Source organism: Rhincodon typus, chromosome 30, assembly GCF_021869965.1.
Source record: "Rhincodon typus isolate 14 chromosome 30, sRhiTyp1.1, whole genome shotgun sequence".
Classification (NCBI taxonomy): domain Eukaryota; kingdom Metazoa; phylum Chordata; class Chondrichthyes; order Orectolobiformes; family Rhincodontidae; genus Rhincodon; species Rhincodon typus.
In genome coordinates this window covers 21,984,739-22,012,093 of record NC_063361.1, presented here as the reverse complement: position 1 = coordinate 22,012,093, position 27,355 = coordinate 21,984,739, and the positions used below count along the sequence as shown (strand labels likewise).

The 27,355-nt window shown below is 40.1% G+C and overlaps 1 protein-coding gene across 2 annotated transcripts; it reads left to right on the top strand.

The window, feature by feature from the left end:
- Positions 1-49: 49 nt before the first annotated feature.
- On the top strand, positions 50-26,387 carry LOC109911920 (all-trans-retinol 13,14-reductase). Of its 2 annotated transcripts, none has more exons than XM_048614768.1 (11): positions 50-234; positions 1,100-1,282; positions 3,888-4,129; positions 7,294-7,495; positions 12,087-12,284; positions 12,376-12,495; positions 16,820-16,958; positions 19,308-19,417; positions 20,673-20,839; positions 22,092-22,251; positions 25,524-26,387. In XM_048614768.1, exons 1-11 carry the CDS (start codon positions 75-77, stop codon positions 25,667-25,669), a joined length of 1,827 nt encoding a protein of 608 aa, XP_048470725.1. In that variant the 5' UTR covers positions 50-74; the 3' UTR covers positions 25,670-26,387. The 2 variants fall into 2 exon arrangements, with proteins under 2 accessions (XP_048470725.1, XP_048470726.1); XM_048614769.1 differs by lacking the exon at positions 25,524-26,387 and adding an exon at positions 24,752-25,328.
- The last annotated feature ends 968 nt before the right edge of the window (positions 26,388-27,355 follow it).

Below are 27,355 nucleotides of genomic sequence, written 5' to 3'. Positions count from 1 at the left end.
TTGCCCGGAGATCCTTTAAACGGAATAGGAAGTAGACTGTACCCTTTTGTGAGCGGAGCTAAGTGGGTGAGGAGATGTGGCTGTATGCGGGACTGGTGTTGATTTTGTATTTTATCTTCCACAAAGTTTTCCGCCGCTCCTCCCCGAGTCTCAACCCTTTCGCCAGGGACACCAGGAGACCACCGGAGCCTCTGGTCACCGATCCAGAAGCCAGGAAGCGGCTTATCCACAAAGGTGCCATATATTGTTGCATTAGAAAAGCTGTCCAAAGTCTACATTCGTGCAGCTTTAGCTGTTCAGTTCATATTTAATAACGCTAGGAAGATCACATAGTCTTGCGCTGAGTTTGTTTACGAGGCTTGTGACGAGCCCTAAACCAGGTATATGTAAACGGCAGTTTCGGGAAAAACAACCTCGTCCCCGTCCCTCCAAACTGAGAACTTGTGTGTATGTCCTCTTTAAAAGCAATCTAAAGGTCAGTTTTGTCAGGCGGCAGGAACCGACTATTTGGACCACAAATCAATCCTGTTAGGAAGAAGCCTTATAAATCACAACACTGATCTATCCTGAGATAGTAAGAACTGCCATGCTGGAGTCAGAGATAACACAGTGTGGAGCTGGAGGAACACAGACAGCTGCCTGGCCTGCTGTTTTCCTCCAGCTCCACACTGTGTTATCACTGGACTATTCTGAACCTCTTTGGGCCAACAAGTCTACAGCAACTTTGCCAGCACCTGGCATAATATAAATTGCAGGTCCTAAAACCAAATCTCGAAGATTGGGTTTGTTTCCCCAGTGAACTGAAACAATTATCATGTTGCTGACAAGGCACAATATTTTGGAGAGGGACAGAGGAACATAGAGATATGAGAACCACACTTTGAATTTTATTTTTTTCTCTTTTGATCTTCATCCTTTGTTATGCATCCTCAATCCCCTGATGGGTCCAGTGAGCATGTTTTTTTCTTAAATGTATCCCTTGCCATGTCTTTTCTGCCCAACTTGTCACTTTGAATCAGTATCAGTTTACTGGAGAATGATGTATTTGAGGACGCCTAACCTTTCATTGTGTCTAATATGTCATTGTGATCTTATTCAGGCTTTACTGCAGATAAAGTGCCCGAAAACCTTGATGCCATTGTGATTGGCAGTGGAATTGGAGGGCTCTCGGTAGCAGCAATATTGGCAAAAGCTGGCAAGCGTGTCCTGGTGCTGGAACAGCATGACCAAGCTGGAGGATGTTGTCACACATTCATTAAGAAGGGTTTTGAGTTTGATGTCGGTAAGAGCTTTGCATTTGAAATCCACTGTACTGCAAAATAATATTCTTTATTTGGTGTGGACCCTTTTTGCCTCTTTCGCTTTTAATATCTCAACAATGGCGATTCTTCAACTAATAACAAAAAGTGCTATTCTTGGCTTCCTTTCTGTTCTTGGCTGCTAATATGGGAAGTCCCAAAGTCAAGTACTTTTAGTTGTAAAGCTGAGTGCTATTCATTACAGGAAAATAAACCTTGCAAGTATAGAATTGCCTACTATATTTTAGGATACTTTACAATCACTGAATTACTTTTAAGACCAACCGCTGTTTAAGGTCAGTCTGGCAGCCAATTATATGCAGTAGGATCCCATAAATACCTGAGGTTTATCTCTCTTTTGATGGCATTTATCAAGAGACCTGCTGGCCTGACACAACAATGATGTATTTATTTACATCTTTAACATAATAAAGCATTCTCCGGGCTATTATAAAACAAAGTATAGCTTCGAGCGACATTAGATCATGTGACCAGTAGCTTGTTCAAAGGACTGTCTTAAAAGAAGGTCGCAGAAAGAAATGAAGATTTGAGCAAGGGATTTTCCAGAGATTAGGGTCTAGACGACTGAAGGCACATATATCAATGGTGAAGTGATTAACATCAGGGATGCACAAGATGCTAGAATTAAAGAATCACCAACATCCCTTCTGTGGACAGTGCTGTGTGAGCATTTCACATTCGTCCACAGTTTTGGTACAGCCAACGAGGATTGACATCTTGTGCAATAAATGACACCTCAAACAGTAAGGTGCTCCCTTTGCACTACCCTGAGATAACAACCTCAATTATATGTACAAGCTCTGCAGTGGGAATTGGTTTCTGACACAGAGGCAACCATGCAACTTGCTGAGTGAAACTCAGTTTCTATGACATGAACTGTTGTGCTTTCTGCCGTTGTTTGGGTACAATTTGATAAATGGACTTTTGTTTCCACCTGGATCCCTCCTAAATTTTAAAAAGAAATGGAGGTGAGCTAATCTGAAGAATCAGTTTCATATTAATTCTTGGTGGATTGTGGGAGTTATGATGAGCTATAGGAGCTTTGCAGCTGTTTTATTATCAATGGCAGCAAAATAATATTACAGGTTAACATTGAGGCAAGTGACACATACCCAGACAGTTCTTTGTGGCTGGTAACTCTATAGAAAGGGCTTCTCCATCCAGTTTGAGATATCCTGGACTCCTGTGTGAGGTGGCAAAAACAAGAAATAGCTGCAGTGGAGAAACGTCTGCCTACTGCAGTCAGTTACTAGAGTGGAGTCTACCACATGGAGGACATACCTCTTTCTCAAAGTTCCTTTCATAAGGATGTGGATTAATTTAATTCATAATGATTAATCTTTAATGAATACGACATTTGAGTCTGACATCTAAAATACCAGGTACTGATATGGTGCTCGTATACGCTCTTCCATTGTGCCGGAGAGTATTGCTGATCATGCAGAAAATTTTCTGAAGAAGGGTCTAGGCCCGAAACGTCAGCCTTCCTGCTCCTCTGATGCTGCTTGGCCTGCTGTGTTCATCCAGCTCTACACCTTACTTTCAATAGCTAGATTGTCCTGGTTGGACAAGCATTGGTAGCAAGTTTACTACTGCCCTGTAACTAGTCTGTACCTGGTTAAATGAAAGCCATATCCCTGAGGGCAATTGCTAACCTTGATCTCCATTTACTGGATATTGATAAGTGGATTATGTGCTCCATCCTGGCAAACAGAAACTGTAGCGATGTGGATTAGTTAGTAACTTGGATTGGAAAGTACTAAGCATTGTGATGGATTGGATTGGATTTATGTATGTATTAAGCGTTGGATTTATGTATGTCTCGGCCTCTTTAAAACTGTTGATGTATCCTGCTTTTAATATAATTGTAAAAGATATGTACACTTTTATAGTTCTTTTAAAATATAGTTGTATTATAGTATTTTTGTTTTTAGCATTCATGTGAGCATATTGGGTAGGGAATTGATGAGTGTGTTGAAACACTGCATGCCGAAAGCACAGCAGGGCATGTAAGGTAACAGACCCTTTGGGGAACCCAAATATTTGGCACATCTCTGTATGGCAGGACAGTAAAATGAATTAATGGAGTTTCCCAGGAATGCCCTGACCCCGTGTGCAGTTAAAGAACATCTTTTGAAAAGGCTGGCGGAAACAACAACCTATATTTACACAGTGCCATTCAAACAACCAAACATCCCAAGGTACTTCATATTAGTGTTATTGAACAAGGTTTGACATAGAGCCACATAAAGAAGTAATAGGACAGATGACCAAATGCTTGGTCAATGGGACAGTTTGCAAATGAGTGTTTCATTGAAAAAGAGAGGTGGAGAGGTTGTGGAAGCGAATTCCAGAGCTTGGAATACAGGCAGCTACTTATCAATAGTGAAGTGATTAATATCAGGGTTGTTCAAGATGTCGGTATTAGCTTAGTGACAAATGAGCTCTTGACTGAGTGAGAGCAGAAATAAAAGATAAATTGTGTGGTTGTACAGTGTATATATGACCATAAATATTAGGTGTCATTCTTTTGAGAGTTAACCACTTATCCACACTGCACTATTTCAGGGATTCATTACATAGGGCAGCTCTATGAACGATCCTTCCTGCGGACATTACTAGAACAGATTACAGATGGCCAGTTGGAATGGGTGAAAATGGATGACCTTTTCGACAATGTAATCCTGGGAGACCAACAGACCCAACGAATATATCAAGTCTATGGTGGGAATCAAAATTATCGAAGTTGTTTGAAGATGCAATTTCCTCAGGAAACAGAAGCAATTGATCAATTCTTGGAGCATATAAAGGTGACTTTTGAAAAATATACATAATGGGGATCCCTTTTGAAGTATTTAGAATTGTAAAATCGTAGAATGAAAAGCATCCAATAGATGGAATGAATTGTAAGCATTTAACAGAGCAAGGAGTTTTTTGATTAGTTTAAGCACAGTTCTTTGGAAGATATGATTTATTCTATTCTGAAATGCTATAGCTGGACGTTAATTGAATTTAGCACTCAGGGAACCAGTCATTGTTGCTGGCACTGCTGCTACTTTCTCATTGGCATTATCTCTTCTTGTCATGTTATCCTTTTCTGTGTCTACAGGCAGAAATTTAGGATGGAGCATGCAGTAGGTGCAACACTGTAACTCCAAATCAGCATTTGCACATGTACAGACAGTGTCTCCCCTGATCTTGCAGTACAGAGATGCAGCTGTTAATGCAGTGTCACTGTCAGTTTGTCAACTAATGGGAGACCAGGCCAACAGCGTAGTGATCTTGCAAACTCTATTATGTTTGTCAAAGTGTAGCTCTGCGCTCTCAATTATATCTGTCCAGCTGAGCAAAGAATAAGTCATTCAACCAGTTGTGAGAATTAAATAATTATTATTTTGAGCAGCCTCATAAGAAATGATGCATTTATTTTTGCTCATGGAAGAAGAAAAGTATAACAAAGTTTTCGATAAGATTTGTGGCTCAGGTTGTAGACATGCTCACTGAGCCGGTGGGTTTGGTTGCAAAATTTGGTCACCCTGCTAGGTAACAACGTCAGTGCGTCTCTGGTGAAGCGTCAGTGTTCTGTCCTGCTTGTTATTTATATGCCTCGGTCTAATTTTTTGTTTGCATCGACTGTGACAAATTTCAGGATTTAGTTTCGTAATAAGTTCCTTAATTCTGCTACAATGCATAAGAGATTAAAAATCACAAACAAATTGCCTCTCATTCTAATTTGCTAAACTGTTGTAATCTGTCAGAATGTTTAAATTTTCTGAAGGCCACACAAAACAATTCAACCACAAAACATTTTGTTTGTGAATGTGTTTAGCAGGCTTCTTAGAATTTATCAAACCGTTGTTTAAATTCTGATTGGGCTCACTGACTGATTCTCTTTGTTATTGTCTCTCTTTCCTCAGATGGTTTCTCTGTCCCTCATTTGAGCTCTCAACCTTAGTATATGCCTCCCCTTTTAAAAATATCTTTGTGATATACAATTACCTCCATCTCTAACTTTCAAAGTCATAAACCTACATCACAGAAGAGGCTGTTGGCCCATCGAGTCCGTGCTGACCTATCTACACTCAACACACCTTCCAGCACTTGGTCCATAGCCTTGAATGTTATAACATTTCAAGTGCTCATCCATGTACTTCTCAAAGGTTATGAGGTTTCCTGCCTCTACAGCTCTGCCAGGCAGTACATTTCAGATTGCCACCATCCTCTGGGGTGGGCATGGTGGCTCTGTGGTTAGCACTGACTGCCTCATAGTGCCAGGGACTCAGGTTCACTTCCACCCACGGGCGACTGTCTGTGTGGAGTTTGCACATTCTCCCCGTGTCTGCGTGGGTTTCCTCCGGGTGCTCTGGTTTCTTCCCACAGTCCAAAGATGTGCAGGCTAGGTGGATTGGCCATGCTATATATGCAGGGTAGGTGGATGAGCCATGGGAAATGCAGGGTTACAGGGGTAGGTCTGTGTGGGATGCTCTTCGGAGGGTCGGTGTGGACTTGATGGGCCGAATGGCCTGTTTCCACACTGTCCGGATTACAAGATTCTCTGAGTGAAAATGTCTTTTTTTCCTCAAACTCCACTAAACCTTCTGCCCTTCACGATAAAATTATAATCCTTCTTTATTTTCTTTGCAAAGTCTTTGAATGCATTGTTGCCTCTCAGTTCTGTGCCCACCACTCAACGTTCAATGGATAAATTTCTCTATTCCGGCTTCAGCTTTTCCCAAAACGTGGGATCCTCTGGCCAAAGCCATAATGACCTCCGCCGTTACCCGTCCTTGATGCAGTGTTTGAGATAGTGACCATGCTAACCATCTGCAGCCTTCCCATAGCCGGTCATTTTAACACAGCGTCCTGCTTACATGCCCACTTGTCTGTCCTCAGCCTCCTGCAGTCCTCCAGTGAATCAGAGCACAAACTGGAGGAACAACATCTCGTCTTCAGTCTCTGCACTTTACAGCCTTCTGGACTTAATATTGAGTTCAACACCTTCAAATTGTGAACCAACTCCCATTTCTTCCCTTTCTTTTAGCTTTACTTGTTACATTCTCTGTCCTCTCTCCCCTCTCCCCCCACCCAAGTGGGACTGTCTTCTCTTTCACGCCTGGCAGTTAGACTCACCATTGTTCTGCCATTCTCACATTCCAATCACTTAATCTGAACTATCCACATCTTTTCTCCACCAGCACTCTACGCCCACCACCACCACATATCAATCTCCCCCCCGCCAAACTATAGCATAAATGGTGCCCCCCTCCACACCACTTCAGCTCTGATGTAGAGTCATCTAGACTCAAAACGTTAGCTTGCTCTCTGTCCGTGTATGTTGTCTGACCCGCTGTGATCTCCAGCATTTGTTGTTTTCAGTACAGATTCCAGCATCTGCAGTAATTTGCTCCTACCATCTCTGTCAGCTCTGCTCCATTTTGTCTTCTAGTGGGACTGCCACTGCAAATTTTACTTCTATCAGGAATAGCCAGCATATTCCCAGCTTCCTTTGATGTAAGGTATCATGTTCTCTAAGGATCTATCCTTGCCCTTTCCTTATTTACATGTTGTTCACTTTGCATCATTACAAAATGAAAGAGGAAGGCTTTCATCACATTCAAGATTCAAATAATATCCTCAACCAGAATTGCCCAATATCAATGATGTGGAAAATAAATATTTTATGTAGTAGGACCTTCTGGAAGACATTATAAATGGCAACAAGATCTGAGAGCAGATTGCTCTAAATATGCTCCCAATTGCATATTTAGTGCATTATGAAAATGTTAGCATTTATTCCATTAATTTATTGTGTATAAGGTCTGAATTGGATAGGGGATCATTTGGATCAGAACTCTGGGCATTAAACTGCTTACCTTGGCTCAGTGACATGGGCTTCTTCTCATCTGTGTTAGACAAACAGGAGGACACTTTTGTTCTTTCTCACTGTTGACCCACATTTGCTGTTTTACTCTAGATGGTCTCAAAAAAAGCATCGTTGTTGGTAATCATTAAAATGATCCCTCTTCCACTGGCAAGGTTCCTGATAAAGAGTGGCATCATCCATTGGATCTCATCAATTTTCAAGCTGGCATCCACCCCACTTTCAGATGTGGTTAACAAGCTGACACAAAATAAAGACCTTCGAACAGTCATGTGCTATGTCTGTGGGGATTATGGTAATGTGCTTTCATTATGTCACTGTACGATGCTTTTGATTAATGAAGTATGTGGAAAATTTAATCTAAATTTGCTTTTCTCACAGCCTTTGGTTCTGAAGATCGTAGATAGAGCAGTTTTTGGAGCACTGTACAACTTCAAAACTAGAAATCGGCAAAGTTTCATTTTTTTATCGAGTACCAGGGAGGGCTTTCCTCTGCGTGGCCTCGCGAATTTTCTCATGCCATTGTACCAAATCCGCTACTACAAGTAGAGCTTTTTTCTTCCATCTGATTATCTCTGCCTTACGGGTCCTTGGAAATCGTTACAACTCTGATAAGTAATTATTCAGACCTCTGTCACTGAGCTGCTCAGTGACTCACAGACACCGCATTCACCTTGGCATAGAATGAGTCAGGGTTGGCATGGGAGTAAATCAGGTAGAATAGTGCTGTGTGACTTATTTTCTTCAGTTTCAATTTTTTGGCTCCCAATTGCATATTTAGTGCGTTATAAAAATGTTAACATTTATTCCATTAACTTATTGTGCACAAAGTCAAAGAATTATGTAGGTTCTGATTTGGATAGGGGATCATTTGGATCAGAAACTTGGGCATTAAACTGCTTACCTTGGCACAGTGACATGGATAATGAGCCTTTATATGATGGTCGTGTACCTTGTGACATAGGTCTACCATATTATTGCCTGGAGGTCGCCTAAGGTCTAGCTTCCAATGAACAATTCTGGCTCCATTATTCCTCTAGCTCTGTGCTTGATTCCTATGATACTGAGGTAGCTGATTTACACAAGATACATGGGGTGCTAATGCGCTCCCAGTATGACCCCAATGGTGGGGCATTGCTCTTAATATGCTGTACTGTTTGAATCTGTGCCTCACGCATCTCACACGGCATCATAATGCAATGTCTCAACATCCAATGGCTGTCGTTGGGGAAAGGGGATGAGGCATATTCAACACGGGCATGAAACCCAAATTTTTCCATTTCATCTTGGTGCTTAATTCAAACAGACCTCATTCTAGCAATAGCCAGGGCCTTAATTATTTATGAAGAGAGATTGAGCAGTTTAAGCCTGTTAAAGCAGGTTAAGCAGTTTAACTCTCTTGAGTTTAGAAGAATGAGATGAGATCTAATTGATGGAGATAAGATGCTAAAGGGGGTTGACAATGTAGGCATAAAGAGGATGTCTCCTCTTGTTGAGCAATCAAGAATGAGAGGTCTCAGGTCATAGTTTATATACAGTGCAGTCATACAGCATGGCAACAGACCCTTTGATCCAACCAGTCCACGCCAAACATAATCCCAAACTAAACTAATCCCACCTGCCTGCTCCTGGCCCATATCCCTCCAAACCTTTCCTATTCGTGTACTTATCCAAATGTCTTTTAAACTATATAATTGTATCTGCATCCACCACTTCCTCAGGAAGTTCAGTCCACACGCGAACTCCCATGTCTTTTTTTTAAACCTCTCTCTTCTCGTGTTAAAAATGTGCCCCCTAGTTTTGAAATCTCCGATTCTAGGGAAATGACATCTGCCATTAACTCTATCTATATCCTTCGTTATTTTGTAAACTTCTGTAAGGCTGCTTCTCAACATCCTATGCTCCACTGAATAAAGTCCTGGCCTATCCGGTCTTTCTTTATAACTCAAACCTTCCGTACCTGTCAACATCCTGGTAAATCGCTTCTGAAACCTCTCCAGCTTCATAATAATGGACAGCAGATTTAAAACAGAGATGAAGAGAAATTACATCTCTCAAAGGATCATGAATCTGTGGAATCCACTACTCCAGGGTGTTGTGAATGCTGGGACATGGAGTAAATTTAAGGAGGAGGTACATTTTTAATTAGTAACGTGTTGAAGGATTATGGAGAGGGGACAGGAGAGTGGAGTTGATCATCCATGATCATATTGAATGGCGAAGCAGGCTCAAGGGGTTAAATTGCCTACTCATGCTTCTAGTTCTTATATTCTTAACCCATAGTGTGTGTGTCATAAATTTATAGAGTTGGTATAAGTGCTGTTAAAGGATGGATATGGTCTGTTTAATGTCACCATCTGAGTTTCTTTTAAAATCTCCTTTTTATGTGAAGTAAATGAACTTAAACTGCCAGTGCTAAGCTGACAGGCTAACTGGTAGAGGTTTAAAAAATGACCACCTGACCTTGCAATTCCAATAATGGTCTTTGTTGACATTTCCCAAAGAACTTTTATCATATTATTTTGAATACTTCACTGAGTTTCTAAAACTGCATTTATCTTAGCTAGAGGTTCTGAGTTTACAGTTTTATTGATGGTTTAGAGAATCTAGAAAAGATTTGATGTTTAATAAATGAAAGTATATTTGTTTTTGTAAAAGATCAATGAATTGAGACTTCGCAACTTTGTGTTTCTTCAACGGGAGATTTCTTGTTCACTGAAGTGTGTTTGAGTGAGAGTTTTATTATTCTTAGAAGCTATCTTTTTAACCATCTCAACATGACTCGTGAAGTTTGTGCCAACATGAATACAATGTGGTTTGACATGTAGTTGGCAAGGGGTGTGTTTATAGGAGGCCTGGGAATTTTAAGGTGCCATGGCAGGAGAGCAGATAAAGGTGCAAGAGTGAAGGTTAGACCTCACTTAAGTGTCTAAATCAACTGTGAAAAATTACCAGAGAACAAAAGTAAATCTTCTGACAGTGCTGCAGCTTCCCTTGTCCACTCACTTGTCTGCTGATGATCTGTCCCTGGGATTGGACCAGGGGGAAGGGAAGCATGCCAGATTTAATCATTTGCATGCCTCCCAGTGCGAAATTAGGGTCTAACATGGTGTTTTAAAATGAGGCAGATCTATCAAGTGGGAAATTTCCCCAACTGAACATAGATCACATTTGATCGTAGATCATAGAATCCCTACAGTGTGGAAACAGGGCCTTCGGCTCAATAAGTCCACACCGACACTCAGAGCACCTATCCCCCTATAACCCACCTAATCTACACATCACTGAACACAACGGGCAATTCAGCATGGCCAATCCACCTAGCCTGCACATCTTCGGACTGTGGGAGGAAACCACAGCACCCGGAGGAAACCCACGCAGACACAGGGAGAACGTGCAAACTCCACACATTTGAACCCGGGTCCCTGGTGCTGTGAGGCAGCAGTGCTAACCACTGTGCCACCGTGCCGTTTGGGGGAAAAACTCTGGCTTTTAGCCCAATGTATTGCTCAAATTAATCGCATCATTAATAGGAAATTTGAGCTAGTGCCAGTTTCAGGCTACTTCTCATTAATTTTCGAATAGGCGAACACTCAAACTAGAAATTGTTAGTCCCTCCTTGGATAACTGACATAAACTTTAATAATTAATAAATATGGAGATAGCATTGGAAGGGTTAGCTGAGGTGGGACATCAGCCATAATCTTATTGATTGAAAGAAAAGATGCAAGGGACCAAATAGGCTACTCCTGATCCCAGTTCATATGCTCCAATATTCGTAATAAAAATACATAGTTTTGCCTACACTGTTAAAAATCTGTTGATTAAGTTCAGTATTTATGTTTAGACTTTCAATTTAATTTAGTTTGGCAATTTCTTCATAAATCAATTCCTCACTCCCATATCAAACTTCAAAATTAATTGATTGATTATTTATATGATGATTGATAGCACAATCTGAGCTCACCAGGAATTTAAACGTTAACTGAATCTGACCTGATTATTATCTTGGTAACAATAACTTAAATTTGTTTAATTTCTGCTTTAAGAAAATATGCTAAATGTTAAATTTATCTTCATAGAGCTATCTCCAGGTAATTAATTAATTTTAAGAAAGATTTGAGCAAAGTTGCCCGAATATATTTTAGAGATAGTAAGAACTGTCGATACTGGAGTCAGAGATAACACAGTGTGGAGCTGGATGAACACAGCAGGCCGGGCAGGATCAGAGGAGCAAGAAAGCTGACGTTTTCGGTCGGGACCCTTCTTCAATATATTTTATGCTACTTTTGATATCCTTCTCTTGCAGTGAATAACCGAAGCTACTATGTAATTGTCTTTATATGATTTATTTTTATCTTATCAATGCTTGGTGTCACATTGATGTTGAGACCTCATTGTATTATGGGCATTTAGAAAAGGGACATTTACATTCTGGCTCAAAAATTTAAAAACTTAAGTCAAGCATGTGTTCATATTTGAGTAAATTGCACCGTAAGTTCTCCTGGTAAACAATGGTAACATCACCACCTCTGGACCAGTAGCTCTTGGTTTGAGTCCCACACCAGGACTTGTTGCCCGCACTGTGGCATGTGGCAGGACTGGTAAATAAGAATCAGCCTGTAAATCCTTCCCGTATGCCTGGTGGTAGCTTGGAGAAAGACTCCTGCTCCATCATGCTGCAGGAAGTGTGTGCAAACCACTGTAGCATTTGACTTGTAAACATGAACCAACCCCATGGATGTCCATTGGCCTAACCCTCTGACGTGAGGACAGGAGAGAAGACAGTGAGAAATAGTTTGTATTTTAGAATTGAAATTTGTAAACCCATTGTTTATCCTCTGTTTGAACTGCCCCTTTGTTTCAAATGTGTTTTCTTTTTCCAGGAGTCATCCCTAAAGAGGCCAGCTTTATGATGCATGCCTTAGTTGTCCAGAGCTACCAGAGCGGTGCCTGGTACCCAAAGGGTGGCAGCAGTGAGATTGCCTTTCACATAATTCCCGTAATTAAGAAAAGTGGGGGTGATGTTCTAATGCGGGCACCTGTCCAACGTATATTAATAAATAAAGATGGTCAGGCCTGTGGTAAGTGTGAATTAAATGTTTTCATTGGTTTAAGTATCAAGAGACAGCATATTTAATCATTGCTACTTAGGTTTGTCCTCTTTCTGGCAAGGTGTGACAGTGAAGAAGGGTAAAGAAGAAATAAACCTGTTTGCTCCAGTTGTGATTTCTGATGCTGGAATATTTAATACCTATGAACGACTGTTACCTCAAGAACTGCAACGTAAACCAGGTGTGTGACTATTGCAATGTATTATTTTTCCAATGGAGTATTAAGAGCAACAAAACTAGGCTTGATTACATCGCTAATCTGTCGCTCGATGATTAAAGAATGATGAGTTCTCACTTTCTGCTAACTTCAATGCCCAGAGAATGTCTGCCTTGCCCTGCCTGGTTTTTTTGAGCTTTTTTCCTTAAGCTAAAGCTTAAAGGTTCACTTGACGTTTAGAGTGGATACAAAGGCAGGAGGCGACTTGTTGTAATTGGCAGCAATCATCAGTCAAGGGGTAGACATGTTGCTGCATGATGATGTGCTATGTCAGTATATTACCCGTACCATGTGCCAGCAGGGTATGCAGCACTTCAACCTAATTATCATGTCTCAAAGGCTAAACAGAGTAATCCTCAGTCAGGTCCAGAGAGCCATTCTTCTGTCAGGGAAACACTGCACTGTAGGTCTAAGGCAGCATTGATATTGGTACATGACCTTGAGCACAGGTCAGTCAGTAGATCAGGACTGTCAGGTTCATAGGGTCCACGCCTCTACAGTCCACGGAGTGGTCTCAGTCAGCCCTGTGAATCCAGTGCAACCAGTATGGGGAGTCACATGACATCAATCGGGGATTTGCACGAGGATCAATCAGGTATCTGGTCAGTAACCAATTGGAGCTCTTCATCCAAGTTGGTCAAGAGAGTGGGCTATGGTCAGGCCACTAAAGGTCAAGGGGCTTTATGAAGGTCCAATGTTATAGGAGGGAAGCTGGGGAACTCACTTGTGGGGATCAGAGGCAGCTTGCTGGTTTGCAGAAGGCATAACAATTGTTAAGGTGGGCAACTCAATATACAAGGAGAGGAGATGATAGAGCATGGAAGGGAAAGGGTAAGGCAGGAGGGACTAGGCCATTGACAGTCAGCACCATCCTGGCTTTGAAAGGAGTATATTGCGCTACCACATTTGGCACGATGACTCAATGTGTCTGAGGCTCAGGGAGTAAAATGCAATGATGAGCAGTGAAATAATGGGGTTAGGTCAAAACATAGGGAACATCAAAGCTGATGTAGTTGACAGCAAGCGCTAACAAGAATGGAATGTGAAGATTTGGATGGTTACCTAGACTGAGAGGCTGACTACGTGACTCACTACGTGAATCATGTTTCCTACCATCGGGTTTGCAGTGGAGATGAAAATGGCGGACTCTATAACCAGAGTGGTCAGGGAAGTGTGTCATTCTGAGGGAGGGAACTTCACTTTCACCCAGTGTGAGGCCCTTCAAAGTACAGTAGCATCACATAAACAGCCATACAGTACAGGTGTAAGATACTTGCAAGCACTTAGGCTACTGTGTGGAGTCCAAGTCCTGGCCCAGATAAATATATCTTCACCAGTGATTTTCAGTCGTGAGAGTGAATATCTTTCTAGCTGCAACTACAAGCACCCTCGACAACATTATGTAGCATCAGGAATCAGTCCCACTAAAGGCTGTGTGTACAAGCAATGTATTGCAATCTAGATTAACCCTAGCTGTCAAAGTGTCAATCACCTTCCAAGTTCCCATAGCCTGCATACGGTGTAGCAGTTGTTCAGTTCAAATCTCGGACCATAAACACATGGTGTAGCATTAAGGATGATTGGCTGTGAACCTTCGCTGTTGTAGTTGCAGCTACAAAGACATTCACACTCATAACTGATGATGAACAGTGAACATATATTTACTAATGTAAGAATGGATTTCTAATGAAGAGTCACCCATGCCACCTATGTGCCCTCAGAGTGTCGTCATCTTCCTTTCCCTCCCACTACATTGTAATGCAGTCCGAGGGTCTGCAGCTTGGGTGCCTGCCCAGCATGGAGCCCGTCGACCTTGAAGGTTTGGTTGGCTGACCCCGGGGACATTTTTGTTGAGTGGGCCTACACATACAGAGTGCGTCCTGCAAACTGTTCAAGGTAGCTCACAGGCTCCAATGGGTTCCCAAAACTTTGCTTCACTGAGTAATAACTTTCAGAGGCCATCTTCAAGTGCTTTGGTCAGTTCTCGGAGAGTTTCTCAAATCCACCATCGGGGTAAGGCCTGCTCTGTTGACTCTTCTTCCCCCTTGACTCGTCTAGAAAAATCTCCTAGAATTCTTAGAAGTCTGCAGGATGTGTCATTTCGAGTAGAGTCTGTCCCCTTCCCACACCTGGCTGTAGCAGCTTGCAAAACCAAGCAGCTTTTTATTCCAAATAAAACCGAAAGAACTGCAGATGCTGTAAATCAGGAACAAAAACAGAAGTTGCTGGAAAAGCTCGGCACGTCTGGCAGCATCTGTGAAGAAGAGATCTGAGTTAATGTTTTGGGTCCAGTGACACTTCCTCAGAGCTGTTCTGAGTAAGGGTCACCAGACCCGAAATGTTAACTTTGATGTTTTCTTCACAGATGCTGTCGGACCTGCTGAGCTTTTCCAGCAACTTCTGTTTTTGAGCCTTTTCCTCCAGCTGATCTGTCCTCTCTGTCTCTTTTTTTTTCTGCTCAAGAATCCTGGAACCAACAAGTTTACTCTCTGCTCTGGTTCTTCATCCAAACTGTGAGAATTTCTCACCTCCCATCAAGTTCTTTGACTTGGAGTCTCTTGTTCCCATTAGCAACTAAACCAGGTTCATTGTAGAGCAGCATTCGGAACCAGTCACATGACATCTTTTACTCCATTTTACCTAAAACTAAACGTAAAGGTTACAGCAATCAACAATCTTACAGAACTGGAAGCCTTTTAATCATTACAGGGAGGTGATGGTGTAGTGGTAATGTCACTAGCCTAGTAATCTACAACCTGGGCTGATGTTCTGGGACATGACTTCAAACCTGACCATGCCAAATGGTTAAAATTTGAATTTAATTTTTAAAAAAAATCAATTAAATGTTAGTCTAATCATCACAATGTCAATTATCATAAAGGCCCATCTGGTTCGTTTTCAGGGAAGGAAATCTGCCTCCCTTACCTTGCTTACATGTGACTGCAGACCTGTAGCAATCTAGTTGGATCATAACTGCCCCCTGTGGACAATTATGGATGGGAAATTGGCCTAACCTATGATGCCCAGGTCCCATGAACAAATATTTTTAAAAAAGCGTTGACACTCATCAATTATTTATTCAAATATGTTCCTCCAACCAAGCTACTCAGTGGTGTAATGCACAGGAGTGAGCTTTTTCATTTGGCAGTGAGGTTTCCAAAATATCAATCTAATGGAGGATGACTCATTAAACAGCAAGACTGTTGATCCTCTGGCTAGCTGGAGGGGCATATCAGAAGGCTAGCAATCTTCTAGATCTTTACTTTGAATGAAACAAAATGATAGTGTTAAAGCAGATGGAAAGAAGGTTTATGTTTGCAATTCTCTATTTCAAACCTATTTTCAGTTCAGCCGTTTATCCCACGGAAAATAGAATTCCAAATCTTACCAAGTGTCATGAAAGGTAGTGACTGGAATTTGAGGAAGTGTTGTCAAGAGGGTGATTTAATTATCTAACTCTTGTACTTTCATCCTGGACCCAACCAGAGGAAGACATGGCTGAAGAAAGCTATGGGCAGGGTGGAAAGAATAGAAGATGGTGTTAGATCCTCGCAGCAGGATAGGAAGACAAGATGGAAAATGTTCCAGAAGCTCCTGCAGCCTTTCACAAATATTAGTCTCGTGGTATTTTAGTGCAAGAGTACTCGGCCACATTGGAACAGAAATTAAACTTGTGTGAAGTTGGCACAAGTTTATCTCACCCTGTGGGTTTTAAAATAGTAAATGGAAAAAGGGGAAGAAAAATTTATAGTAAAATTGCTTGGTGAACGATGCTAAGGTCACATGATGACAATTGGCTCCTGCTTTTCATTATGCTTGACTAGACTAAGGAGTGTAGACTGATTGGATTCTTCAACTGATCACCAGAGTACACAATAATAATAAAAACCGAAAGAACTGCGGATGCTGTAAATCAGGAACAAAAACAAAGTTGCTGGAAGAGTTCATCAAGTCTGGCAGCATCTATGAAGGAAAAATCAGAGTTAACGTTTCGGGTCCGGTGACCCTTCCTCAGAACTCCAGTTCTGAGGAAGGGTCATTGGACCTGAAACGTTAATTCTGTTTTTTCCTTCACAGATGTTGCCAGACTTGCTGAACTTTTTTCCAGCAACTTTGTTTTTGTACACGATAATAATCTCTTTTGAGAATCATAAGTTATATTACAACAATTCAGAATGTCAGAACTTATTCTCTGTTTATATTTATGCTGATATTCAGGAGCATGTAAGTTATTTCTTTAGCTATGAATGGATTCTGATGGTTATTGATCATTCTGTTGGCCCCACAGCCATCCAGGCTCAGCTCAGCATGGTACGGCATGGAATGGGAGGATTCAGCGTTTTTGTCGGGCTGGATGGCTCGAAGGAGGAGTTGGGGTTGAAAGCACAAAATTACTGGTTTTATCACAAGAACAACATTGACGAGCTGTAAGTTCATGCAGTGCGTTAAACTTACTGTCACAGCATCCAGTGCATGAGAACCCGCCTTTTATTTAGTTGCATTCAGCTTTGTAAAATAACATGATTCCACTCCATAGTATTACACTATTTTCTACTGTTGTGTGTGTTTCTAATTGTTTTAGTTATGTCTTCTGCTTCATCCTCTAATGCTTCTTTCATCTATAATCTGTTTTTATATTAATACCTTCCAAACCTGTAGCCTACCCATAAAAGGACGAGAGCAGCAGATAAAGGGAAACACCATCACCTGCAAGATCCCCTCCCAGCCACACATTATCCTGACTTGGAAATATGTAATAGTTCCTTCGTTATTGGATTAAATCATCATTCCTTACGTAACAACGCTGGGGATAGACCTACGTCACACAGACTGCAATAATATAAGACAAAGAACCACAGATAAACACAAAGTTATGGATGCTGGAAATCTGAAACAAAAACAGGAAGTGCTGGAGAAATTCAGCAGCTCTGGTAGCATCTGTGGAGAGAAAAAAACAGAGTTAACATTTTTAGTCCAGTGACCCTTCATCACACAGGCTGCAGTTAATGCTAGACAATAAAGGCGAGCCTACAGCCCTTGAATGAATAATATGTATCAAAAAAAAAGTCTCCAAATCTGTCCCCGTGTTACCAAATGTTCTTGGTAAGCTTGACTTGGCTTTTCTCAACCATTCAAGTTTCCTGTTTATGGTGATTTGAAACTGGTTTGTCCTTAGTGCAGGAAGCATCTGTTTTTCAGTGTTAAGGATCCAAGGAAAGTGTTTTTATATTGGCAGTCACAGTTGTTAACAGTCAAAGAATTATGAAATCTAATCCATCAAACATTACTTTTTGATTTTTTTCTCTTGATTTCCAGCTGTTGATATCTGGATTGCATGTTCTCATTTTCTGTCCTCAATTTTTCTCCACTTAATATGTGCTAGTCCTGGTTGGGAATATTTCTATAGAATTCATTGTCGCAGCCTAAGCAAACCATCTTTCCTTTTTCCATTTCTTTAATATTTTTGTAACTAATGGCTGAAAACATTCAAAGAAAATGTGGGAAGGTAACAATTTCTTTCAATGCAGTCATGACTTTTTGCCTGAGTTGCTTGGAACAAAGTCTAAGACGTTAGAACAATGAGCCAATGCATTTCCAGAAGCAAGTCAAAGGGTTTGTAGCCAATCATCATTGGTTTTTAATTTCTAACTGCACCCAACCTTTTTCCATTAAAGTCCACAGAATAAAAGTTTAGGCCTATATGGAAGACTCCTTTTATAGTCCCATGATTTCTTTTACTTGGTTAGAAATTTAAAATCTTGAATATTTTCCAAGTCAGTAGAAAATACAAATTGGAATGATGAAAAATAAGTTGCTGATGCAAGCTCCTAGCATCAATCAGTTTCTGCTCCAGGGAGTTCTGATACCTGCAAAGTCCAGGAAGAGTTGGCAACATTTCTGCATCCATCTTTCATAAATGGTCACTATTAACTTTCTGTCTTAATTTCAAATAAAGTTTCAGTTCCAGGAAACACCATACACCATCTTCTGTGCTGAAGATAAATAGAACTGATGATGCGTGTCATGGTCATGGCTCCTGGTTCCTTGTCTCTTCCTCTTAGGCACCCACGCCCCAATCCTTTTCCACCATACATCATTCTCATCCTAATGACTGGCAGGTAATTGACTTTGAAATCTTAGTCCATTATCTAATTGGTCCCTGCATTGCATAGTGGAGCTTAACATCATCCAAAAATGAAAAGAGGGAAAAAAGCATATGGAAGTTGCTTTCCTTAGACATTGGCAGTGTAAATCAGGAATTTAAAAACATCTTATTACCAGCAAGGGCAAAATATGCAATTGCAGTTCAGTTCTTCAACTTGTAGAATATGCAACACTGCCTGAAAGGCTGTGGATACTGAGTGAACTAATGCTCTCAGGACTGAGAGTGATTAGATTTTTCTTAAACGAAGGTATCAAGGGATGCAAAGCAGTATGGGTCAGTGTGCAGCTCAGTCATGATCTAATTGAAGGATGGCACAGGTTCAAGGAGCTGAATGGTTTACTCCTGTTCCTGTGTCCCGACATTTTTTCCCCATTTTTGTCCTCCTCCCAGTTAAAAACACATTGGAGCAATCGTTAGCAGGAACTTCACAGTAATTGGAATAATGTGAACTGAAATGTCCTGATGAAAGCTGGAAAGTAGTAAGAAAGAAAGAACTTGCATTTATGCATTGAAATTACATATGGCTGTGTAATTTCTTCTCCATTTAAGTTGCTTTCTGGAACACAATTTAGTTGCTTTGTTTATTAACATTTACTTGCCATTATTTAAGTTTCAGTAAATACTGCACACTCAGCAAAGAAGATATCACTGAAGGGTATCCCTTCATGTTTGTCTCCTTCCCATCTGCTAAGGATCCAGCTTGGGATGCGCGTTACACAGGTAAACAACACCAGACATATATCAAAAATATTAAAGCCAATATTGCATGGTATTCTCTTTTCCCTTAGAATCTCATTCAGGAAGAAATAAGCAACTGAGCCAAAATAGACCAGAATATTCCAGGTTAAGTGTCCTTTTGCACTCAATTAGTTAATATCACTTGGGCATTAGGAATGCTTAATAGAGGAATATCATTCAGGGTCTAGTTCTTAATATCTATTAATTGCTTTTCATGGATTGCTATCCATGAATCCATGTTAGAAAATGTGCAGAAAATGTGCCCGTTTGGACTTTGAGTCAGAGCAGGATTGTCTCAGTGTGCTGTCACTATAATTAGCTACCTTATTGACGCATGAAGAGTAACCACTTCAAGAAGGTATCGAGAGGGTGCTCAACGACCATGGGAACATAGCCCAGCTAGAGTTAAAATACTTTTGATGTAACGAAAGGATGACAATAGGGAGAAACCTGGAACAAAAAGGCGTTGCCCTTGCAATTTTAAAACAAATGCCAAATTTCCCATTCTAACAGACAATTACCAAGAAAGCAACTTTAGATCATATAGCAGGAGCTTCCCCAGCCTGGTGAAAGATCTTAGATTTGGGCAAGACAAGAATACAAATATTCACAAAAGCGTACAGCACAGAATAAAGGGCTATGATGTCCATGCTGACTTCTGTCCAACTAGTTCCCCTACTTACTTTCTTTGCCCCAATCACTACAAATTGTTCCTTTAAGTTTTTACCCCTTTTAAAATCACTATTCAATCTGATTTCATTACCTGTTTAGGCAGTGCAGTCCTGATTTCATTCGCTATACAGATTTTTATTCTTCATGTCATCCTGCTCCCTCTGCCAATCACCTTAAACCTGGAACCCAGTTATCTACCTATCTGCCACTGAAAACATCCCTCCGATTTACCCCAACAAATTACACATGATGTTGAACACTTCCGCCAAATCTTCTCCTAACTTTCTGTGCTCTAAGGAGAAGAACCCCAACCTCTGCACCCTTTGCAGTGTGAATGCTCCCATTCCTGGTACCATTGTAGTAAATCTCTTCTCTAAATTCCCTCTTCACGTTCTTGGTGTCCTTCCTAAAAAGACCAAAATTTCTTAGGCTTTTCACATAAACAAGATCATCATAGGTAACAACTTGATTTTCTAATCCTTAAAATAGTTCAAAAGAATGTATTTGTTTTACTGCTGTGAAATTTGTGTTGGATAGGGTTGTAATTTAAACTTGTCCGCTTTAGGGAAGTCTAATATGGTAATTGTGACATTGGCACATTACGAGTGGTTTGAAGAATGGAAGGACGAACGTGTGAAAAAGAGAGGAGAAGACTATGAAAGTTTAAAAATGGATATTGCCAGAAAACTGATGGACCGAGTTATCGAATATTTCCCACAACTCAAAGACAGGGTATGTCTGTCAGCATATATAGTCACATAGCTTTCTTTTAATGACATAATCTAGGCCAAAGCAGCCCACTAGATTGGTACCCCATCCATGACCTTAAATATTCCTGCCCTCCACAACAACATACAGCATTTAACAACTACAAGATGCACTGAAGCAAATCAGAAATGTTCCTCTGACATCACTTTTCAATAGTATGATCACTATCACCCAGAAGGATGTGGGAACTCCACTACCGACATGTTCCCTTCCAAGCCACACACCGTCCTGATTTGGAACTTTCATTGTCACTGCGTCAAAATCCTGGAGTTCCTTCTGTAATAGCACTGTTGATACATCTACGCCACATGGATTGCAGCGATTCAGGAAGGGAGTTCAACACTACCTTCTCAAGAGCAACTAGGGATGGGCAATATATGTTGCAATTGCCAGCAAGTCCATATTCCATCAACAAATAAGTATGAAAAGCATGATAAATAACAGTCTTGTTTGGCATTATCTTGCAGGAGTCAAAAGTTACATTATAGAATGGAGTCTGTATTACAGTCTGAGATTGAAATGGCTTAGTGCTTCTTGTGTGGTCTGTTAAAATCCTAAACTCCCTTTTAGGGCTAATCTGGATCAGGTCTGCTTCCTGATTAGCCCCCTTTCGTCGTCTCGTGTCAGAATTTAAGGACACTTAACTGGGTCTGCAGAGTTTGATGAATCTCTCCTTGAAGGTAAAGAGCCAGTCAACATGATTACCTTCCTCCTGATAACCTTTTATTTTTAAGTAAATATTAGCCAGATTGTAATTTTCTCAGGGTCTTGTCAAATTGCTCAGTTAATTATTTCCACACAGAAAGGGAATGAGAGGTGGGTTCTGTAACTTATTGTTACAGAAAATGAAGTGAAACAAATTAAATTAAAAAACATGCGTAAAAAGCATGCAATTTGGTGTGTACATGAAAAACATAAATCCCAAAATAACTATCTTTGAGGTGTACGTGTTTTCTTATCAGCAAATCATTTTCTCATCGTTGTGAGGTATTCGACCATATGGCATTTTGCGTGCTTGTTTCTTGTGAGAAAATATGTTCCTCTTTGTGTTTTACAGGAAAGTAACTTTTGAACCTGATATTCCTTTCTTATTACCATATCATTTGATTCTTCTTCCTTTGCACTTTTAAGCTTATAATTGCTTATAACGAGTGAAAAAAAATCATTTCAGTTTCCTTTGGCTAACTTGACTGGTTTGTGTCTGAATGCTCCACAGATTGAGTACATTAGGGTTGGGTCTCCACTATCACATGAGTTCTACATAGCTTCTTCTCGTGGAGAAATTTATGGTGCCAATCATGATGTATCGCGTTTTAAACCAGAAGTTATCGCTTCCTTAAGAGCGGGAACACCCATCAAGAACCTTTACCTGACAGGTATGTTACCCTAAATGAAGCAATAAAGAGGATTTAGAATGCATAACAGAAGCTGAAAATTTCTTGTTTAATTGAATGTGTTGCTTGCCAAGTTGTAGCATTAAATTGTCAGCGATAAGACAATTTCCTGAAACTTGCAACTGCTGACGAGGGTAGTGGCTAGTCTGAATTGGAACGTGTGGACTTTTGACAGGAATAACGAGGTGGGCATTTTGACTGTAAACAATGGTCTTAGAAGAAAAAGTGTAAGCACAATCAAAAGGCATACATTTACCTAAAATGCATCCTTGCTAACAACATTTAGAAAGTTTTGGCTGTTAAAGGTGGCAGTTTCAAACTGTTAGTTGCAGCCAATAGTTAAATAGGAAGGTGACAAGGTAAAGAATTATAATTTAATGAAAATGCTTTAAGAAGTTGGTCAAACCAGCAAACAGCTTAATGTAATTTTAAGCAAGATTTGGATTAAGCCTAATTTATTACAAAATTTAAAATAGCAAATTTTATTAAATTGGATATGTTAGAGAAATCACTATGGCCTTGAAATTATAATGTGGAATAAATTAGGTTCAAAATTCCTAACCATCCTCCCAATTTTAGCTACGGATTGTCCATTTATTTCAAAATATAATTTCAAGATTTGTGTGATTTGCAACACATTCAAAGAATGTTGGGATCAAAGGTGTCATTTTTAGATTGTAAAACATCCTTTTATCTGTAATAAATGAAATTATGTTAAGATAAATTGTTTTGACCTTCCATATGCTGTTGTTATATAAGAAACCCCTATCTGACAAAAAAAACTGCTGAATTTTAAAATACAAATCCGTTAGAATAAAGAAGTCTAAAATATGTTCCAACATTTCTCTTGTGTGCAATTACTGGAAACAGCAACATGTTAAGGGCGGTTAGCTCAGATGGCTGCTTCGTGATACAGACTGACACCAACAGCATGGGTTCAGTTTCCACAGTGACTGAGGTTACCATGAATACCCCTCAACCTCTCCCCTCATCTGAGGCCTGGTGATCCTCAGGTTAAATCACCACAGTTGGTCTTTCTGTCTCTCTCAGCACAGTGGCTCAGTGGTTAGCACTGCTGCCTCACAGCACCAGGGACCCGAGTTCAATTCCACCCTCGGGCAACTGTCTGTGTGGAGTTTGCACGTTCTCCCTGTGTCTGCGTGGGTTTCCTCTGGGTGCTCCGGTTTCCTCCCACAGTCCATAGATGTGCAAGGTAGGTGGATTGGCCATGCTAAATTGCCCATAGTGCGCAAGGATGTTTAGGTTAGGTGTGTTAGACAAGGGGAATGGGCCTGGGTGGGATGCTCTTCAGAGGGGCGGTGTGGACCTGTTGGGCTGAATGGCCTGTTTCCACACTGTACGGATTCTACGATTCTATGACATGATTCTCTCTCTCACGCGTGCGCGCTCTCTCTCTCTCTTGCTCTGTCTAATGAAAGAGCAGCCCTAAGGTCTGGTAAAACTATGGTAACTTCAGCTTTACCTCTTTGTTATTATCCTAATGACCTGGATTGCGAATTAAACTCCCGTTGCAAAGCTGAAGAATTCAGATTCAGTTAATACATGCTGTTTCCATATTCTATTTATCAGTAACGGTGATCTTGTAACTGTCGGATTGTTGTGTAAAATAAAATAAGTCACAATCTGGTTCACTTGTACTCTTTAACTCTGCCATCCTTACCTGGTCTGTCTTCAGATTCACAGCAATATGATTGACACTTAATTGCCCTCTGAAATAGCTAAGCAAACCACCCAGTTTAGGCAGTTAGGGATTAGCAATAAAAACTAATGAAGACCATGGTTTGCAGATTTCTTTTAATCAAAACAAAAACTAACCCAAGAGCAAAATGTTTCAGCATCTGAACCATTGTCCATCTCACAAATATTGTTAAACCCATCACAAAACTATTAATTCAAAGAGTCTGTCAAATGCTGAAGTTTGTTTGTTTTTGTCGTAATGTAAATGGGAAGAGTGCACCAATAACCATGCTCCATTGTTTCACAAGCTATCGTAAAATGTATGTATGTATAAAATTCCAGTGGGTCCACTGAAATGACCAATTTAGCTGTGGCTGACTGCTGCTCAAGACAAAAACAATTCACACTGGGTTTTGTCATTAGCGGTGCATAACTCTACTGTAACAAACGTAACCTTAACAACAATCAGAGAAAGACAGGAATTCTAATTTCAGAGTTTGTGACATAAACTACACCCCTTCAAAACCCCCAAATACAAATATAACCCATCATGATTAAGCCAGATAAAAGGCAGTTTAACAGATATACAATGGGTATGAAGAAAAAAGGAGGGTAAACAAAATTCCTTGATCAGAAATTCAAAAGCTGTAAAATTATTTTCTCACGTTCCTTTTGATATTAGCAATGATGACATAGGTCGATTCGATGGTTGATCAGGTGAACTTAGGTCATTTATTGTTTTAGATTTCTTTTTGTTTTAATTTTCTGTCTTTTTTCCCCACAGAGAGAGGGAGGGAGAGAGAGATGGATTCTTTCAATCTGCAGGCTCTGACCACTTTATTTTCTCTCTGCTGCCCTGGCAATTGCAGCTTTTTAACATCCTGAAGCTCAACCAATCTGAGGGCCGTTATCAGATAGCATTCCCTTAACTCGAAAGATTCTTCGTGCCATTCAGTCTCATTCTTCCTGTCATTGCTTCAAGCAGCAACATTGCGTCGCACAGTTTTAAAAAAAAAGCATTTGATGTTCAACTTGCAAAACACTCCTGGTATTTCAGTTGTAGCGGTGCAAATTTCATTTCAGTTTATAGTCCCAACAACGAAATTATGGACATGGAGAAGATGTTTCCACAATAGGTGAGACTAGGATCCAAGACCACAGCATCAGAGTGAAGAGATGACCCTTTAGAGCTGAGAGGAAGAGGAATATCTTCAGCTAGAGGGTGGTGCATCTGTGGACCCACTGCCACAAAAGGGTGGGAGGTCAAGTCATTGAGTAAATTTAAGACCGTGATAAATATGTTCTTGATTGGTAAGGGGATCAAGGGTTTTGAGGAGAAGGGTTGAGAAACACATCACGTATAATTAAATGATGGAACAGACTTGATGGACCAAATGGCCTAATTCTGCTGCTACATCTTATGGTCTTTTATGTAATTTATACATTGTGGAGAGAAAACAAGTGAAAGAGAGTGTAAATATAGAAATCAGAAATGGCTATTCTTGTTCATGTTGTTGTGTAATCCGTTCCCCTGTTTCTTGCTTTTATCATCCCAGGTCAGGATATATTTTTCTGTGGTTTTACGGGAGCCATCCATGGAGGCCTCATTTGTGCATCAAGAGTTCTTCATCGCAATTTGTACAATGACATCATGAACCTTAAGAAGAAAATGAAAAAAACAAAAGAAAAGAAGGAATCTTAACAAAGCTGTTGAAATTCTATCTTATTGGTTTTGTGATTTCTTTTTACATGGAGTTCCAATTTCTGCAGCCAGAGTCATTGAAACATTTATTTGTAGGCCAACCATTTCACAATATTAGATGAAAGCGACTGTTAAAGTTCTTTCAGGACTGTGAACTGAATACTACTAGAACTTAATCACTTACATCAGGAGACTTGTTTTATTAGCAGTGTGTACACAATTGACCTTTTAATTCAAAACATCCAACATCTGGCACCACTGCGCTGTCAGCTTCAGAATCAAATTTGCAGTCAAGATTGTTAATAATGTGATATGAATTACAATGATTTTCGCAAAAAACTGAGTTGATCAAAAATTAATCTTGGGGAATGAAGGATTAACTGTGATGGTTTGCACAGCGGTTTGTTAAGTAGACAGCTTAACATAGACATGGTTGGGCCAAGCATTTCTTCAGTGAAGAGGTTGAAAGAGTTGTGCTGGTTATAGAGATATATCACACAGCTGAAATATAAAAAATACTGAAAACACTGCACACTAGCTAGAATTGATCAGGAAATTCAAATGTGATCTTTTTGTAATGTTACTAGGTGCAGAGAATTCATAAGGATCTAATTGTAAATGATCTAAAAATGTTATTCCTTCTAATTGCTGTATTGTTGTTTGAACTTGCTTTAAGAATTAACTTGCCAGCAATAAACCTAAAGCCAATGTTTCTGAAGAAGGGTCTAGGCCTGAAACGTCAGCCTTCCTGCTCCTCTGATGCTGCTTGGCCTGCTGTGTTTATCCAGCTCTACACCTTGTTATCTCTTATAAAAGATCTGGTGAGTTAACTGGAAAAGGGCACAAACCCAATTACTTATCAAAAGAAGCAGGCACCTTTTTGTTATCTCCAAGTTTCTGATTACACTACAAGTGTACAAGCCGTCCTGTTCCTGAGACATCACAAAAGTTGTAAATTTTATAAAAGTATGCAAAATCCCCCAAAATTACCTTTCTTTTAGACCCAGCTTGAAAGGAAGCACGAACCAGGTTTCTGTACTTAACAAGAATGAGTATTTATTACAAATAAATAGATTCAAATAATGGATAATTTGAACCATCAACGTGTAACTTCACTAGTTGAATTTCTAACCCCCTTAGAGACTCCCCTGAACATACACATATAGAGACCAGGAATACTGGAACTTGACTTCCAGCTGACTACCCCAGTAAGTCTTGACATTGCTTTCCTACACTGATACTTATTCAGCATCTTTATTTGATATAATTGATTCTTCATGCTATGATCAGGTGCATTTATTAGATAAGTCACTTTAATAACCCTCTTAACTACTGTGTGTACGACTGAATTTCACTTTGAGGTTAACCTTGCAAAGGCTACAATATCAATACTTTGTTTTTCTGCCCATTCTTTCATTTTGCTTGTGAAACATTTGAAAGTCTACATGATCCTGTAAGATTTTCTCAAACTATGGACAGGTGATTTAACGTGGAGGATTCATACTTTTTAGTTTAGGAACTTCTACATAATCAATTGTAATGGACCTCAAATGTTATAAGATCAGTCATAGATCAGTTTGAATGGACTAAATTCAGTCGATTCATTTGTTGAATCTCTGGTAGCAAACAGTGAGAAACTGATCGTTTTGTCACAATTCTATGGGTATTCATGACAGTAAGCCTTAA

Excerpts from the sequence above, each read along its gene's own strand:
- LOC109911920 (XM_048614768.1), top strand. The coding sequence starts at position 75 with ATGTGGCTGTATGCGGGACTGGTGTTGATTTTGTATTTTATCTTCCAC. Across the intron at positions 235-1,099 it reads GAAGCGGCTTATCCACAAAG|GCTTTACTGCAGATAAAGTG; the intron begins GTGCCATATATT and ends GATCTTATTCAG. Across the intron at positions 12,496-16,819 it reads AGAACTGCAACGTAAACCAG|CCATCCAGGCTCAGCTCAGC; the intron begins GTGTGTGACTAT and ends TTGGCCCCACAG.